The sequence below is a fragment of the Coffea eugenioides genome, chromosome 6 (assembly GCF_003713205.1).
Source record: "Coffea eugenioides isolate CCC68of chromosome 6, Ceug_1.0, whole genome shotgun sequence".
NCBI classification, from domain to species: domain Eukaryota; kingdom Viridiplantae; phylum Streptophyta; class Magnoliopsida; order Gentianales; family Rubiaceae; genus Coffea; species Coffea eugenioides.
Window position 1 is genome coordinate 42228070 of NC_040040.1, and position 19142 is coordinate 42247211.

The window sequence follows — 19142 nt, forward strand, 5'->3', positions numbered from 1 at the left end:
ATTCAGTGAAGTTTCATTTTAAATTGAACCAATTTGCTTGTTTCTGTCATGTGTGGATGTGCCTAATTGGTCCATGCTTGCTCTATAAGTGTGTGACCACATTTTTGTATTGAATGTAGTCTAGTCTACCTTAATGAATTCCCCTATTTTTATGAATAACTAAAAAAAGTATATGCAACTTTAAATGCACTTAAGTGTAGATTAGGTTGCATGAGGTTGCTATTCTATGAAAAGGTGATATAACTAAATTATGGTGGTCAAATAAATAAATTAATACTTGGAAGTATAGAATACACTATCCAAATGTGAATCCTATATTGTATTCTCACAGAATTGACTATCCATACGAGATGAGTTATTCTAAAATGGTTAATACATTTGACCGAATAACAAAAAATTATTCATTAGAATACTTATAATCCAAACAAATCCAAACATATTTCTAGTTCCATATTTTTCCAACCTGCAACCGAGAGAGTAAGGGAGAGAGTTAAACCATTTTCCTTTTATTACTCCAACACAAGAAAGAGAGTTGAGAGTGAGGAAGAGATTGCAGCTTCTTGATATCCAAACCAGCCGCATTGAGGGAGAAAATTGGAACATTTGTCTTTGAGAAACCGAGGGAGAAGAAAGGCAAAAGAGTTTCCAATTTTTCCAGCTTTAATTTGTGAGGAAACAAGAGGTAAAACTGATAAATTTCCCTTATTTCCTTTCTACTTTGGTTCTATAATGTCTTAACTTGAACTGCCATCAAGAAAAGAGAAACTTAACTAAGGAAAAATGCCTCAAAGCTAGAAATATTCTGCTAAACCTATTGCATGTTGTCCGTTTGCAAAGTTGTGGTTGTTTCACTCAAAAATCTGTTAAGTTGTATTTGTATGCAACACACACACACCCTGCCTCTTCTATCTTGTTATGCATGCAGAATTTCACTTGAAGCAAAGAAGGATCAGTGTAAAACTTGAAGGAAAACTCTGCTTAAAAACTGATTACTTGCTGGAAAATTTCTATGTTGGTCGAGAGGAAGAAAGTTTGAGCAAGGAAAACTCTGCTTAAAAACTGATTACTTGCTGGAAATTTTCTATGTTGGTCGAGAGGAAGAAAGCTTGAGCCTCACAGCTTTTCATTCGAAATTTTGGAAGAAATTTCACTATGAATGATTGATATATGTTTTATCTCATCTTATATGATATTCATCTTTGAAATTAGTGAAAATTTGGTGAACTTAGCTGAAAATGTTGAAGGACCTTGCTGGAATTCTGTTGAGATGGCCGAGAGAGAGAGGAAGAATTTTTCCAGTTTTCCTCTATGAATTGTGGCTACAAACTTTTATATTGTGGTTCAATACACCTTATACCACATAAATCTTAACATGTATGTTGGATTTGCGTGTAAAATAAAGAGTTTTATTCGAGAAAATTTATTTTCAAACTGTTTACTTGCTGAAATTTTCTAGCTTTGGCTGAGAGGAAAGGGAGTTTGGTTTCCCAAACTTATATTCAAATTTTTAGGAGTCTGGCTAGGAGAATTCCTGTTATGTGCTTACTCTTTATTGTATAAATGTCGTCGTATCATGTGTTTCACTTTTGGTTCTAGTGAAAAGTTGGTTGTTTTAAGAGAAAACTTAAGGAAATTGCTGGAAATTTTGATGAGGGCCAAGAAAAGAGAGAGCTGGAAATTTTCAACTTTAACTCCATAACTTTAGTTATTAATAAATATATCTTTGCTTCATATACCTCTTAACATCTAAAACTAGACATGCATGTAGTACGTGTTGAGTTAAAAGTTAGAGAAGATTGATTTTGGGAGGAAACACTAAAGCTGGAAATTTTTGATTTTCTTGCCAAGAATTTTGTCGAATTTGGTATAATCAATTTAGAATCGGGTTTGGGAAATGGAAGTAATTGCATTACTAATTATTTTTAGAATTATACCATAACTATAGTGCTTGTAATTTGTCTCAGGAACTACTAGTGGGTGTGAAAGCAACCTCGAAACTGAGGTGTAACCCACTTGATTTGAGTGAGTATTCTTAAGTTACTAATACTTGTTTATTTGGTTGTTTGGTTTTACTGGTTTGTTTGCATATTGGTGAATGATATGAATGAAAGAGAGATAAGGTTATTGTTTTGATATTGAAATTACTGTTAAAATGTTAGGGTGTACTTTATCGCCGCTTGCCTTATGGAACTAAAATAGTTACTTACCACTGTGATTATTGAATGGAATGTGCATGACTGACTGTAGGCCGTTGTGTACTTTATCATATTGGTCGAATTGGGCCCTAAGCCCTTAGCAAGTTGACCTAACTAAGCCAATAGTGGACTTGGTCGATTAGATCAGCCACCTTGGGCAATTTTATGGTAAACTTGTGTTTTACCCTAAAGTTTGGAGATTATTGAACTGTTTAATTAATGTTGGAGATTGTTTATTATTTTAAAGGTTATAAGGGGAAGGAATGGCAGAGTGAGCAGAATATGTATCCTTTAAATTGATTGATTACTTTTAGGGTGCGTTTGGTTCAACAGAATTGGAATTGAATTGGAATTGGAATTCTATAGAATTAGAATTCCATGAATTGGAATTCCAAAACATTGAAATTCTTTTGTTTGGAAAATGCATAGAATTGATACAGAATTCATTTGGAATTCCAAATTCTTTGTTTGGATGGGAGAAGAATTCATTAAAAATTAGAATTGTTTCCAACTAACATTTGCTGACATAAAAATTTTCTTTTTTTTTACTATATAATAATTTTTTAATATTTAGCTGATTGTTACTAAAGCTTTAAGGAAAAAAGCAATTAGTGCCTTAAATAATTTATTTTTTCTTGCATTTAACTAATTGTTACTAAAGCTTTAAAGAAAAAAATTAGTTACTTTTTCTACAAAAAAATATTATTCTTGTTTCTTTTTTTCTTAATTAAATTATATTAAATAAAAAATAACTGTATATTCTAACTTAAAAAGTAGTTAATATTTATCAAGTTAAAACCTTGATATTTTTTTAAAGTTAAGAACTTTAAATTTTTGAAAATCAAAAGCCTACTCTATGATATGAATTGGGGAGGAAAGTCATAGCTTGTGCCTATTATAAATGTTTGAGTTTTGTATCTTACAAGAAATTCCAATAGATGAATATGCAAACAAAGTGATTTTAGCAACAAAAAGAGAGAGAGAGAGAGAGAGAGAGAGAAAGAAAAGCACAATTATACAAAGCTAATTCTTCAATAAATGGCCATTCTAATATTAAATTAAGTCCGAATAAGTTCCTATCAAATTTCGACTTCCATGATGGCCTTGTCTAATTTGATAGTCAATAAACATTGCTCGTGCTAAAGCATTCCTAAATTGTGTCCACTCCCTGGTTGGTTGTATTGTTCAAATTTGATTCTCATTAATAGCATTTATGCCGCCATCATTATTTGGACCATCACCTTCCATTCCATCTTCCTCATCTTCATCTTCCATTTCATCTTCATCATCAACCTCATGTTGTACTCTTTGCATCTCAGCATCAACTTCATCCAAGTAAGGATCATTTGGTTGTTCTACTCGAATAAGATTATGAAGGATGGCACATGCATTAATTGTCATGACATGAGTCTTAACATCAAAAAAATATGCATCTCTCAAAATGGCCCATCGCTTCTTGAACAAACCAAATGTCCTTTCAATCACATTTCGAGCAATTGAATGTCGAAGGTTCAATAACTCTTTAAAATTTTGAGGCTTGTTCCCAGTAGCAGACCACTCACTAAGATGATATCTAACTCCCTTATATGGAGAAATCGGGGCTATTTGCATCTCAGTAATATTTATAGTATCCCTCAACCAACAATGCTCTCTTAAATTTGTACATAAAACAGTAAAACAATGTTTATTGAGTCGAAGTTGCTCTACACAAACTCTGTTGTTTCCATAGTAAAGACGCCTTAGATATATTTCACGTGCTACTTTAAAGTCAAAATAAGGCTCCTTTACTATGTGTTTCTCATGCCATCAGACTACTAATGTGGCTACTGTTACCATATAATTTGCAACTACCACTTTTCTCTTTTTTGGATTTTGCTCGTCTTCTTCTTTATCCATGTCAATATCCAAATTCTGCAATTCAAAATCATGACAATGATGTCATGGTAGCCATGTACCCATTATCAATTCAAAGGACTTCTAGTAAGAATCTATCTAGACTAATAGTCTTCATGAAAGGCAAGGTATCAACCGCAGGTTTGGAGAGAAGAGGTCTCAGGACCCAAGTAAGAGGATTTTAGAATGCAACCTACATCAGAGTAGGATATCAAACAGCCAATCGCAACCTAAATGAAAACCCCAACATCATCATATGACATGTTCTTCAGAAACAGACATTAGTACAACTTCAAAACTTCAAAATTGTAATATCAGCACTTAAAACTTCATTATTGCTATTAATTTGAAGTGGTATTAGTAATGGAAAAGCAAAAGTTTAACCATGAATCTGGATAGATATGTAGTCTTCCCAAGAAAATAAATGATTCAAAAAGAACGTAACCAATTCATTTTAAAATCATCTCACATTCGTATTATCCAACATTTAGTGAAAAATTACTCTACTTTAATGATATTTGTTTTTGAACACTGTTTTAAAAAAGTGCAAAAAGCATTTCCATCTGTTGCATGTAAAGAGAAAAAGTGCAACCTCTTTTAGCAGTAGTAATAACTTTTTCAGAAAATCCATCAGAGTGAAGTTAAAATACTACCACCAGCAATCCATATGAAGTAATAGTATAATTCAGACAAATGATATATAATAGTAGTATAAGGGAAGATTCGATTGATGGATTAATTTAAGGACCAAGTTTTTGTTTGTATGGAAGACAACATCAGATATACTGAGCCAGAGAAACAGGTGCAAAGGAACTTCTTTTGTCATTAGACATCTGATGAACAAGATAAGAAATGGGCCAAACAAAACTTGAACAAGTCCACCTGAACAGAAATGGATATGAAAGATAAAATGGATATGGTTTCGTTTCTGTCTTGCTGCTGGGGACAACTAATAAGTTCCCCTTCCCTGATCATTACCCTGAGTACACCACCAAGAAACAGTTCATTGACTACCTAGAATCATATGCCACCCACTTTGATATCAACCCTCAATTCAATGAGTGTGTGCAATTAGTTAAGTACGATGAGGCCTACCGTTTGTGGAGAGTCAAGACAGTTTCAACCAATGGTTTGTAATTAAGCACTAGAGCCTATTAATTAACCAAACTCTCTTGAAGAAAGACATCAAATCACTCTCTTGTACAAAGATTTTGCCAGTCAAAGAAATTCAGAATTCAATATTCAATGCTGCAAAGTTAAAAATCGAAGGCAAGGAAGAAAAAAAAGAGTGAGCCTTTAGTTGTTACCTTCCGGACGGAAGAACCCTGTTCGAGAAAATTAGGCACGGGTAAGTAGAGAGCACTCAAAGCAGTCTTGCAATTGGTGAGGTGATGGGTAGATGCGTGGCAGGAGTGGCAAGAGTGGCAAAGGGTAGAGGGATGGCTGGAGAAGCAAAAAGAGATGCGGGAGACGGTGGTGGAAGAGGCAAATGTTAGGGCGAGAGCAGAAGCACTTGCGGTTGAGGAAAAATGATTAATTAGATCGGGAGAGAGAGCTGCTTACATAGTTGACCCAATTTTAATTTTTTACCCACAAGATCCGCGTGTAGACCCGTTTCTCAGGATTTAGTTGTGGAATTGGAACTAGAATTCTTTTGGTCCAGTAAAGAATTAACTCATGGAATTGGACCCCCATGGAATTCAGATTCAATTCTAATTCTTTGAGTGAAGTAGTATCCAAACAACAGATTTGGAATTGGGGCCCCAATTCCAATTCTAAACCCCAATTCCATAGGGAACCAAACATACCCTTAATGAAATTGATATCTTGAATTGCTACGTTTAGTGAATGTTTTATATTGGTAATTGGTCACTTGTCCCTTTTGAACCTTACTGAGCTCTAACTTAACCCTTTAGTTTTGTTTTCCTTACAGGAGTTGAGGTTGGAAGAAGCATTGCGTAGAGATAGATGGTTTTGGGAGGTCCAATTTGTATCTCAATGTTAAAAACTTGTATTTTGTTTCTTTTAATGGACAAATTTATTTTTAATCTAGTTGGTGATGTACTTAAGAATGAATGTTGATGTTTAATGAAAAATGTGAGTCTCTAATTAATGTGAGTGAGTAAATTCAAATGATAGTCAGGCAAGCGGTCCGCTAACCCTTAGAGTACACCTTAGGGGGAGGTGGGTTATCACAGGTGGTGTTAGAGTCAATGTTTGAAATGAACTGGGGGGAAAATGAAAGAAATAGGTAACTATAAAGATTTAAGACTAATAGAGTGTAACGTCAAGAGTAAAACTTTATGTGATATTTAATAAGACTTTAACCTTAATCGAAACTTGTATGAAAGGAAATGGTGGAAACGAGAGTCCTTAGAGGCCATGTAGAACTATAATGTTCTAGGAAGGACTAGATAGCCCTTTCGCCGATATGTCCCAACATGGTGAATGACTAGTCGGTGTGACTGCTGGAGGAGGTATTCTCATCCTGATTATGTGGTCTTAGCAGTGGTTGATCAGCACCAAAGGCTAGTAAGGGAAAACACCCAGGCCTATGAACTAATGCAGGGAATAAGGGATACTATGAGGGCCCAAGGTGCTCAAATTCGGGAGTTGGAGACTGAGGTTATAGATGAACATTACCGAACTAATACAATGAGATAGCAATTGTAGGAAATAAACAGGCGCCTCACCTAAATGCTAAGGCAGGTTAGAGATCGAATTGAGAAATTCTTGGTAGGGTGCAAGGTGTTAAGGGAGATTGTAGTCAAGGAGACTCTACATGGAGACGTGCACCTAGATCAAGAGCAATCTGCAGGAGAGGTACTCGAGAATGAAATAGAGAAAGATTTTGAGGAGGATCCAGAGAAGAAGGAACCCGAGCAAGCAAAACTAGAAGAAAATGTGAGATCGGCTGGGACTATTTTGGATTAGACTAATGGAATTTTAAATTGAACTTAACAACTAATGGTAGAGCTACCTGGCATGTTTGTTATGTTAATTGCACTGTACTATTGAACTACTTACTGTTATGTATGTTTGAACTACTTGTACTATATTTGACTTTAATTGTCATTTCCTATGATTTGTTAGGATGTAACTTAACTATTTAGGATATGATGAGTAAATTCATGTGTTGAACGCATTTTAATTTTTAAAACTAAATACTACCCGATTAATTTCTTGATGGCTTGAAGCTGTGGGCAAGGTAGCATGCTGAGGATAAGAATCGGCAAAATGTCTCCCAAGTAATAAAGGCTGCCTAGAAGTTGCTCCAGTTCCAGAAAAAAGACTTAACCAGGGACAAGAGTAGGGGAGACAAGTCCAACCAAATCACTTGATTGGGTGATGCCAGCGGGAGTAAGACAGCAAAGGGAAGAACAGCCACAACGAAAAACAGCAAGGAGAATGAAGGGTGGCATGCACATGACTCCTCAAGCCCTTCCAATCCGAGATAGTCAAACAAAATCGAGACTGACACAACTATCAACGCGCACCAAATTATGATCTTGGTGGATACTAAAGCCGACGTGAACTATATGAGCGAAGACACCGCACGAAGGATGACAGTTACATGGGTGTCAGCTACTAGGGGATACAAGGGCATGAATGGCAAGTGGAGGCTGCTCATGGGAGAGGCCAAGGAGGTGCTAGTTCACATGGATTCATGGATAGATACAGTTAATTTCTCTCTTGCCCCAATAGATGACTATCAAGTTTTTCTTTAGAATGAGGTTCTTCCTATTACGGGGTGGTTAAAATCCCTATTAATGCAATACCCATGCGGCACTAGCAGGTTTCAAGGCTTAAACTATTAATGTTTGCTAGTTCAACCTAACTCTGAAATGCACAGTTGTGCAGATGCAAGGGAAGCAAAGAAAGAAAAGAAAGGTTGAAGGCTAAGGAAAGCTATTGTATTGCATTCAAAAAATTACACCATGTGTTTACAAATGAAAGGGTTTGGCCTATTTATAGGCAAGCCAAGAAATTTTTACAATACTCTTGAAACTTCTACACAATTGCCCTATAAAATTAGTCTTTAGAATGTTCTGTATAAGGCAAGATTCTTATGTGCAAGTTCTTGGTTATTCCTCAAGACTCTTGAAAGGCTTAGAACACTCTGAAATATTACTAAAATATTTCAAGAAGCATCTAAGCATTGGCCCTAACCTCTATGGCTTCCCATTTGTTCATTGAAGTAGATGCATAGTCTAATTCAATGAATAAATGGAAAGCCATGGAGGTTAGGGCCAATACTTAGATGTTTCTTGAAACGTTTTAGTAATATTTTGGAGTGTTTTAGACTGTTTAAGAGTCTTGGGCAATAGTCTAGAACTTGTATATAAGAGTCTTGCCTTATATAGAACAATCTAGAAACTAAGTGTAAAGAACTAGTGTGTGGAAGTTTCTAGATTATTGTAAAGACTTCTTGACTTGCCTATGAATAGGTCGAACCCCTTCATTTGTAAACACATGGCGTAACTGTGACAGCCCCACCTCTCCCTAGGGCAAACCCTAGGGTATCAGCGGACTGCCTGCCCAACTCTCGCCAGGACTCAGTCGTTCAAAGTACTAATATCATCAATGAAACGAATGTAACATTTGACAATGCAGGGGATTGAAACACTAACTCAAACATAATCACTAATTCAACAATTCAGCTTAGTACATATATCATCGCATGCCAACTTACCACGCTTCACTCAAAATTACATAATATAAATCACCCTTAAGAATTTAAGCTTACAAGTCTGCTTAAACGAAAGTTACAACCTTCAAACGCAAGAACGGCAAAATAAAGCTAAGAAAGCCCTCGATCAAATCCCTTCCCGATCTGTTAAGAAAAACAAAGGGAATGGGGTGAGCTAAAGCCCAGTGAGGTTCCAGGTAAACAAGTAAACACATAGCCACATAAAATCATAAAATAGCCAACTAAACACCGTACAGTAAAATAACAGTTTAATCACAGTTCAATTCAAGGATACGGGTGGCTTTCAAAAGCCAAAGGTCCACTTGAGCTTGATCATAATTGCCTCTTGTTAACACTCCGTCAACACTTGTAACAGTATATAGGTCCGTAGAACACCACTTTCACCGGTCTCCGTCCACCAAACAACCCTCCACCGGGCCCGCACTCCATAAACAGTAGTTTGGTAATACTCGAGTATACCAGGAATCCGAGTTTCCAATGCTCAAGGATTCCAATGAAACAGTATCAAGCCGGGGATTTTATCACTGGTGGTGCTGGACAACAAAACAAGCAAGCACAATGGCTATGTTTCACCAGGGACCTCCAAGCAAGATTCAATTTCCAGGGAACAGTAAACAGTCCTCAAGATTTATCGGCTTCTTGACCAAGCCCTTGCTGGCTCGATACAATCGACTCACCTATGAGGTTGGGTACCCAAACAGTAACAGTAGTTGGTGGAATATCATCCATGCAACTTAAGCACAGTCATGTATAGTAATATCTCATTTCATGTTAATTCATTCAGTAAGTAGAGCCTCAGTGAAAAGAAAAAATAAGGAAGGTCGAGTGCGATATAGTACACACTCGCCTCAATTTTAATTAAAACAGTGTTTGGTTCAAACAATAACAATTCAATACTTTCAAATACACAAATATTTCACATAACAAGTAGCAGGTAGTGAAACACTCACCTGTCAAGCAAAAGTAATAATCGACGTCAAACGTCTCAGTTACGATCACCGTCGTTGCCCAAACCTAGGTCAACGAGTGAAAACATTAATAATTGGATTCGTTCCCTACTAAAGTATAGGTTCATTAAGAGGCCAAGTGAGTAGCTTAAACTACTTAATCCGGCATTCAAATAGGGTCTAAACCATGGTGAAAGTTCATGGAAAACAAGTCTAGTATGTACATGAAAGTTTGGCAAAAGAAAAGTTTCACTAAAGCTCAAAGGCTTCATTACGGGTTAAACTGTCTCGCCCGGCCAGCCTCGAGAAAAAGATCATTGCTCATTGTGGGAAAGTCGGAATTAGGTTCCGTCAGTTGCATTGGAAACTAGGTTCATAAGGTTAAATTTGTCTAGAAGAAACCATTTCCAAAATCCCAACATAAGTGGCTCAAAATTAAGAAACCAAATGAACTTTCTGGACTGTCTCGGATGAACAGTACCGCCCGGACAGCCAAGTTTCCAGACTCGCCACAGATCGCTCGGGATGAACCAGAAAATGAACTTTGTACCGTTTTAAAGCTCTAAGAGTCTACTTTCAATTGCCACAAACGGCACTCAATTCCGATCAGTGAGTAACACGTTATGACCTTAACAAGATTGCTGGACAGAAAATTTCTGGACCTAGTCCAGTTTTCCTCCTTTGTTTATAACTCAAAATTTATTCAACCAAATTGGCTAATTTTTTGTAGACAACCTCCACACACATAACCCAACATATAACACTCACATTTGTAGCCAAAATGTGCATGAAAATATCATGGAAAAACCGGGCAGCAAGCTTAAAAAGTTTCGGTCAGCACACTTTAAAAATTTCTAACTTCTACTCTTCTTGTTATTTTCATTCCTTGCACATAACAAGTATTAGATCCAACTAAATAGGGGTTTAAAACATATCAATACTTCATAAACACACATGAATAAGGGTTAGACATTTCATCAAACACTTGGTATGCATATTAGTAAACCTAACCATTACTTGATTAACTCAAGAAACTAACCCCAAATTCAACCATAACAAGTTGTTTTCACCATTTCAACCTCAAGTAGATGATATAACATCATAAACCCAAATTTTAAAGATTACATACCTTACTTACAAGTTGCTTTGGTCACCAAACAAACCACCACAATAGAAGCTTTAGGCTTGAAACAACCTCAAAGATTGAAGGAAATTTTCTCACAAACTTTAGATCTTTCTCTTTTTGGTTTTTGTTCAAGATCAAACTAAGGTTGTCATAGCAAGAAGATGGAGTTTTCTTCCTTCTCTTGGAAGCCCTTAAGGTGGATGAAATTTTGGAGGAAAATGAAGCAAAGTTGGTTTAAAATTCCTCTAATCCTTTGGTCAAACAAGATACATGGCTAGGGTTTTGCCACATGGCTCCATTATTGTCCTAACCTTTTCTTAACCTTTGACTAATGCCATTCTTACCTTTCCAAATGCACCAATAATTATTCAACACCTCTAATCTCTCACATAAAGTCTCTACCACTAATAAAGAACACTTGGACAATTACAAGTGGTGAATTATTTACAACCTAGCTCAAGGAAATATTTTACTTCAAGTAAAATGAATTGAAATGAAATGCATGGAAATTATTATAACACATAGAAAATAATTTGTAAGGGCATATATTAAATGGTCTAGATTTTATAATAAGGCATGTAAGTAAGAAAATTGTGTTTTAAAGTGAGAGTCAATACAAGGGATTTGTTGTAACACATTGTGAAATATAATGCTAGGGCATATAAGAGGTGATTTAAATCTCGGTGCAAGGCATGTAGTTTGGGGAAATTGTATTTTAAAAATGAGGGTTCTCACACTCTCTCCCCCTTAAAGAATTTCGCCCTCGAAATTCTCAGCTTGATTACTGAGTAGTTCAAAATATTTTCGATGAATATCCTTTTTAACTCTCTCAAGTCCTGTGAGCGCATGCTTTAGTAAGACCAGCAATGCAAAGCCATATTATGTTGGAATTGAAGCTACAAATCTTTCTTTAGAACGTGTATCAATTTACAAGTTTCATAGTTGTATAACCTATCGAAATATAATACTAGCTTGTTCCCATCGAAAAATAATCCTTATGTCCTTACTAATCAATGTTGCAAAAGTCATTTAGAGCAGAAAAGTATCACTTATAGCCAAATGTTTAGAGAAAGTAGAAAAGACGTTCAAAATGCAAAGTTGTAAACTGTCCGACCTAAGGTGGTTTGAAGAACTCATTTTCCTTTCATTTGAGTCTCATTTCCACTCATAAACCAACCTCAAAATAGTTTACCAACTCCAATCCTAAAGTTGGGAATGTAAGTAGGAATAATCCTAGGAAAAATAGAAATTTTTTTTAGTTTTGCATGATCTCATTTGAAAATCTTATCTCGAGCTTCTTATGTCCAAAACTTAAAAACTTTATACCGTCGGAATATGGATTCAAATTGTTACAACTTTCTAGAAGGTACCATTGTAAGATCCAATCCACGAGTCGGTCAAAATTCCAACCTAAAGTTGCTGCTTCACCCAGTAACAGACAGAACAGGTATACAGTTTCAGTCAACATTGAAAAATCATAAATATTCATGGGAATTGAGAACAATACTGATACTCTGAACCTAGTTTCAAACATAATAAATGAAACTCAATTTTGACTTTTCTACATCAAGATATAACAAATTCTGTAAAACCTTCCAAGGTTCCCTGCGAAAAAATTTTCAGCGGCACATCCTTGTGTTTACTAACTTTTCCTAGCCCATTCAAGGCTTCATTCTTCCCATGAAATAGCTTCAACTCAAGCATATAAATATCAAGCCCACAAATCACTACATCAAGCATATAACCGTCTCTACTCAAGTTTAGCAAAATGAAACTCGAAGCTGAAATTCTTAATCACAAGCTAGAATTTTCTTTAGACAAGTCATAACAAAACTATAAGACCATGGTCATTACTTAAGCATGACGTGTGGTAGAAAATTCACCATAAAACTATAAATTACCACAAAACTAGTTCAACCCATGAAATTTTTCATAAAGCTGCCAAAAGTACTACCTTAATCCACTAGTTTACCTATATTGGTAGTAGAGGAAAATTGCTAGCTAAAGTTACCTTGTAACCTCAAGAAAGATGGAAATCCAGGGCTTCTTCCTCAAAAATCGCTCCACCAATACCTTGAAATCTTTCTTAGTTAATATTTCCATGGAGTAACTTCAGATTTAAGTACAAAATTGAGGTTGGAGTTGGAGGTCTCTCTTTGGTTTCTCTTCTCTTTTGGTTCGGCCAAGTAAGAGGGAAGATGAAGACAATTCAGTCAAATTGTTGATTTAGTCAAGGTGAAAAATGTGACGCAAACCTTAATCTCGATAAAAGAAGAGTTACAACATGGTTACTATTCTTACTGGCTCTTTAATCCATGCACTGTATATTAAATCATTTCTTCCCTTCGAGCGACAAACAATAAATTTTTAACTCAAAGACCAAAGTAAGGCAATAAACTCGGGGTTAAGGATCCAATACTGCACAACCACCAATATTTCATAGTACTTATTAAAACAGTAGGTACCAAGTCCACTGTTCCTAAGGGAATACATCTTGCTATATAAAAAAAAATGTCACTATACATAGTCCAATGATTATAACTTATCCGGGCAAAACCTCATTAATGGCTATTCAACTAGGCAAATGTACTGATGCAAACTTATTCTGTACCTCTTCTGGAATCCCCTTCATATTTCCTTTCAATTGTATGTCCTGATACGATAATTCAATGTTCTCTAGGTATTTTGGTTCCCATCATCTTTCCCAGTACTCAGTTCATCTCTTTTGAAACTCTATTTCTTTTTGAACAGTCTCTATTTTCTCATGCAGATCAATCACCTTTGTCATCTCACCGATTCACTTATCGATAGTAGCTTGCCAGGCAACTCTAATTATGATTGGCTTCGTAGAAGGTCTAGTCATATAACTTTTAAGTTCATTCATTTCCAATCCGACCACGAGAAATTAAACTTAGCTATTCTCAATTGAGATAGACGAGAAAGCAGGACACAAGTGGGGCAATACTTCAAGATACTATGACACTTATTTCTAGTATGGTGTCTTAACACAAGAAGCACCATTGCCACTTATGTACATAGTGAAACGCTAAAGCGTATTTTATATATCTAAAGTTCCACACCTTATCTCAAGCTTTTGCGTACAGGTATAGAACCCAATTCTTTTCTCCAATCCCCATACAAAATTCCAAAACTCTTGATCTCAACACTATAATAATCAAAACAAACCCATACTTTGATATTAGTGGATAGGTGTCAAGGGAGTATAGGAAAGAATGTCACAAGGGGAGTAGAATTATCAATGTAGTTGTAATCAAACCGCCTCACATTCGAAATAAACACTTATCAAATCTTCACAGTCGTAGGAGAAGGAAATAGGTCTTCAGTGCAAATTTCTCAACGTACACTACAGTCTAGCCACCGTCTACAGAAACGCTAACAAACTATTTCAAGATTAATCCATGATAACTTCCGAGATATATCCCCTCAATCAGTCCAACAACTAGGTCAAGTGTTAGAATCTTCCGCGCCTTGACTTTTGCCATTAAAACTTATCTCAAGTACCATCAAGATACAGACCCTTATTCTAGTGCTCTCCTCTTTTTGGTACTCAAGTACAAGAATCCACAATAAGGTAATTCACAACTCGAGCTGGCCGGTCCTAAGAGTAAATCACCCATATTACAGATTCCTACCCGACGTACATATCTATTCCTCCCAAGTATCCTGATAAAGGGTTTATGCTTATAACAGTCATGATTCATTACTTACACCCCAGAAGAGCACCTAGTCCTTACCACTTACCCACATAATCGGACAATAACACCACTTGACCCCAAACTCACTCCGCGTAGGGACCACGCGAAGCAGCAAAAATATCTTCCATTCTTTCAAACCAGTTCTCGGCGGCTTTGGGATCTGGTCCTCTAAGAAATTTAGGGGGAGTGAACTTTGGAACCATTTTAGGGCCCTATCTTCACTTATTTCAAGGTTCCTTTACTTGTTACCCGGTACTTGACCTCGATGGTCAACCAAACAGGCCAGTAAACAATAGATCAGTCATACGATTGATAGCTGTAGCTACCTGGTCTCCTTCTCCACATTCGGGTCCTTGGTTCTAATTGACTACAGACCTTTATTCCTCCTCTTAGTCTTGGACCTACCTAGATCCACACCCATGGCCCCAACCATATTATCGTCTAGTCTCCATGATTACTCACTAGTCTGAGGCCCAAGTATTATAACTGACAAGGTAAGCAAATAGGGGTATACAATATGCTTATTCATATTTAAAGGTCATATAAGAAATGGAATCGGAGTCACGATAAACGAGTGAAATTGAAAAGCAGTTAAAGGCCAATGCCGAAATAAGGTCAAAGTCAAAAGTCAAAGATCCAAGTTAACAGTCAAAACACTGTACATAAAGGCTCCTAACAGTCATTTATAAAATAACATGACCAAAAGTAGCAAGTACGAGCCTCAAGAGTACAGATATAGTCGTACAGTCATATCAAACAAAACCTAGCACAAGTGTCAAAAGAAAACTGTACAACCACCGAGCCACAACCTCTCCTATCCTTTCTATGTGCAATAGTCAAAATCATCCAAGGTAGTAGCCTAGGAGTAGAGGCTTAATCCGTTGTAGGACTAGTTGACCCTCTCCCAAACTGGGCGGGTTCGTCTCTAATCTCGCCTCCTATGTAAGAAACCTCGTCACTCACTTCTCCCAGCAGATCATCACAAATATTCCGAATGGACTCTGCTCTAATCCTCACTTTCCTGGCTCTTAACCACATCATACTCAAGTTCCTTAATCCGCTCCGCTTGCATTTCAATAGTTTTCTTCAGGTAACTCATTTCAAATCCAAGCCTAGTATTATCCCTCGCTAGGACCTTCCACTCCTTCACTATGGCCAGAACTACTTCATTAGGGTAGGTATAAGTATAATGGCACTCGAAATGCCTGTAGCGGTTAGATCGGCTTTAATAGCCTCTATCGTTTTCGAGCCTGATTTGATACTTAATCATCTGTAAATCCCCATGGAACAACTCACCAACTGGTCTATTGCTAGGGCCACTAGATCCGTCCATCATACACAAGACGTAGAGGTAACTTAAGCACTCTTAAAGGAAAATAGTCAAATATAATCCTCAAGTCAAAAATTTCTAATTCACTCAAGCCAATTCAAACCAAGGCTCTAATTTTTATCCCTACCAGCGGTCACTCAACTTTCAAACCAATCCCACAGTCCGGCATCCTAAACTTGAAACCTAGGATACACTACAGAGATCGAAAACCTAAGCTCTGATACCAACTGTGACAGCCCCACCTCTCCCTAGGGCAAACCCTAGGGTATCAACGGACTGCCTGCCCAGCTCTCGCCAGGACTCAGTCGTTCAAAGTACTAATATCATCAATGAAACGAATGTAACATTTGACAATGCAGGGGATTGAAACACTAACTCAAACATAATCACTAATTCAACAATTCAGCTTAGTACATATATCATCGCATGCCAACTTACCACGCTTCACTCAAAATTACATAATATAAATCACCCTTAAGAATTTAAACTTACAAGTCTGCTTAAACGAAAGTTACAACCTCCAAACGCAAGAACGGCAAAATAAAGCTAAGAAAGCCCTCGATCAAATCCCTTCCCGATCTGTTAAGAAAAACAAAGGGAATGGGGTGAGCTAAAGCCCAGTGAGGTTCCAGGTAAACAAGTAAACACATAGCCACATAAAATCACAAAATAGCCAACTAAACACCGTACAGTAAAATAACAGTTTAATCACAGTTCAATTCAAGGATACGAGTGGCTTTCAAAAGCCAAAGGTCCACTTGAGCTTGATCATAATTGCCTCCTGTTGACACTCCGTCAACACTTGTAACAGTATATAGGTCCGTAGAACACCACTTTCACCAGTCTCCGTCCACCAAACAACCCCCCACCGGGCCCGCACTCCATAAACAGTAGTTTGGTAATATTCGAGTATACCAGGAATCCGAGTTTCCAATGCTCAAGGATTCCAATGAAACAGTATCAAGCCGAGGATTTTATCACTGGTGGTGCTGGACAACACAACAAGCAAGCACAACGGCTATGCTTCACCAGGGACCTCCAAGCAAGATTCAATTTCCAGTGAACAGTAAACAGTCCTCAAGGTTTATCGGCCTTCTCGACCAAGCCCTTGCTGGCTCGATACAATCGACTCACCTATGAGGTTGGGTACCCAAACAGTAATAGTAGTTGGTGGAATGTCATCCACGCAACTTAAGCACAGTCATGTATAGTAATATCTCATTTCATGTTAATTCATTCAGTAAGTAGAGCCTCAGTGAAAAGAAAAAATAAGGAAGGTCGAGTGCGATATAGTACACACTCGCCTCAATTTTAATTAAAACAGTGTTTGGCTCAAACAATAACAATTCAATACTTTCAAGTACACAAATATTTCACATAACAAGTAGCAGGTAGTGGAACACTCACCTGTCAAGCAAAAGTAATAATCGACGTCAAACGTCTCAGTTACGATCACCGTCGTTGCCCAAACCTAGGTCAACGAGTGAAAACATTAATAATTGGATTCGTTCCCTACTAAAGTATAGGTTCATTAAGAGGCCAAGTGAGTAGCTTAAACTACTTAATCCGGCATTCAAATAGGGTCTAAACCATGGTGAAAGTTCATGGAAAACAAGTCTAGTATGTACATGAAAGTTTGGCAAAAGAAAAGTTTCACTAAAGCTCAAAGGCTTCATTACGGGTTAAACTGTCTCGCCCGGCCAGCCTCGAGAAAAAGATCATTGCTCATTGTGGGAAAGTCGGAATTAGGTTCCGTCAGTTGCATTGGAAACTAGGTTCATAAGGTTAAATTTGTCTAGAAGAAACCATTTCCAAAATCCCAACATAAGTGGCTCAAAATTAAGAAACCAAATGAACTTTCTGGACTGTCTCGGATGAACAGTACCGCCCGGACAGCCAAGTTTCCAGACTCGCCACAGATCGCTCGGGATGAACCAGAAAATGAACTTTGTACCGTTTTAAAGCTCTAAGAGTCTACTTTCAATTGCCACAAACGGCACTCAATTCCGATCAGTGAGTAACACGTTATGACCTTAACAAGATTGCTGGACAGAAAATTTCTGGACCTAGTCCAGTTTTCCTCCTTTGTTTATAACTCAAAATTTATTCAACCAAATTGGCTATTTTTTTGTAGACAACCTCCACACACATAACCCAACATATAACACTCACATTTGTAGCCAAAATGTGCATGAAAATATCATGGAAAAACCGGGCAGCAAGCTTAAAAAGTTTCGGTCAGCACACTTTAAAAATTTCTAACTTCTACTCTTCTTGTTATTTTCATTCCTTGCACATAACAAGTATTAGATCCAACTAAATAGGGGTTTAAAACATATCAATACTTCATAAACACACATGAATAAGGGTTAGACATTTCATCAAACACTTGGTATGCATATTAGTAAACCTAACCATTACTTGATTAACTCAAGAAACTAACCCCAAATTCAACCATAACAAGTTGTTTTTACCATTTCAACCTCAAGTAGATGATATAACATCATAAACCCAAATTTTAAAGATTACATACCTTACTTACAAGTTGCTTTGGTCACCAAACAAACCACCACAATAGAAGCTTTAGGCTTGAAACAACCTCAAAGATTGAAGGAAATTTTCTCACAAACTCTAGATCTTTCTCTTTTCGGTTTTTGTTCAAGATCAAACTAAGGTTGTCATAGCAAGAAGATGGAGTTTTCTTCCTTCCCTTGGAAGCCCTTAAGGTGGATGAAATTTTGGAGGAAAATGAAGCAAAGTTGGTTTAAAATTCCTCTAATCCTTTGGTCAAACAAGATACATGGCTAGGGTTTTGCCACATGGCTCCATTATTGTCCTAACCTTTCTTAACCTTTGACTAATGCCATTCTTACCTTTCCAAATGCACCAATAATTATTCAACACCTCTAATCTCTCACATAATGTCTCTACCACTAATAAAGAACACTTGGACAATTACAAGTGGTGAATTATTTACAACCTAGCTCAAGGAAATATTTTACTTCAAGTAAAATGAATTGAAATGAAATGCATGGAAATTATTATAACACATAGAAAATAATTTGTAAGGGCATATATTAAATGGTCTAGATTTTATAATAAGGCATGTAAGTAAGAAAATTGTGTTTTAAAGTGAGGGTCAATACAAGGGATTTGTTGTAACACATTGTGAAATATAATGCTAGGGCATATAAGAGGTGGTTTAAATCTCGGTGCAAGGCATG

The 19142-nt window shown here is 36.8% G+C and overlaps 1 protein-coding gene and 2 long non-coding RNA genes across 3 annotated transcripts; all 3 read right to left on the reverse strand.

Annotated features, from left to right (window-relative positions):
• Positions 1-3380: 3380 nt before the first annotated feature.
• Positions 3381-3806, reverse strand: LOC113774183. The gene has a single exon (XM_027318749.1). It carries the CDS (start codon positions 3804-3806, stop codon positions 3381-3383), a length of 426 nt encoding a protein of 141 aa, XP_027174550.1.
• Positions 3807-8867: 5061 nt separating this feature from the next.
• On the reverse strand, positions 8868-10960 carry LOC113773366. The gene is made up of 3 exons (XR_003468816.1): positions 10876-10960; positions 9750-9813; positions 8868-8922 (listed from the first exon to the last, which is right to left on the reverse strand). It is a non-coding gene; the product is annotated as an uncharacterized LOC113773366 (long non-coding RNA).
• Positions 10961-16442: 5482 nt separating this feature from the next.
• On the reverse strand, positions 16443-18536 carry LOC113773360. The gene is made up of 3 exons (XR_003468814.1): positions 18452-18536; positions 17326-17389; positions 16443-16497 (listed from the first exon to the last, which is right to left on the reverse strand). It is a non-coding gene; the product is annotated as an uncharacterized LOC113773360 (long non-coding RNA).
• Positions 18537-19142: the final 606 nt, after the last annotated feature.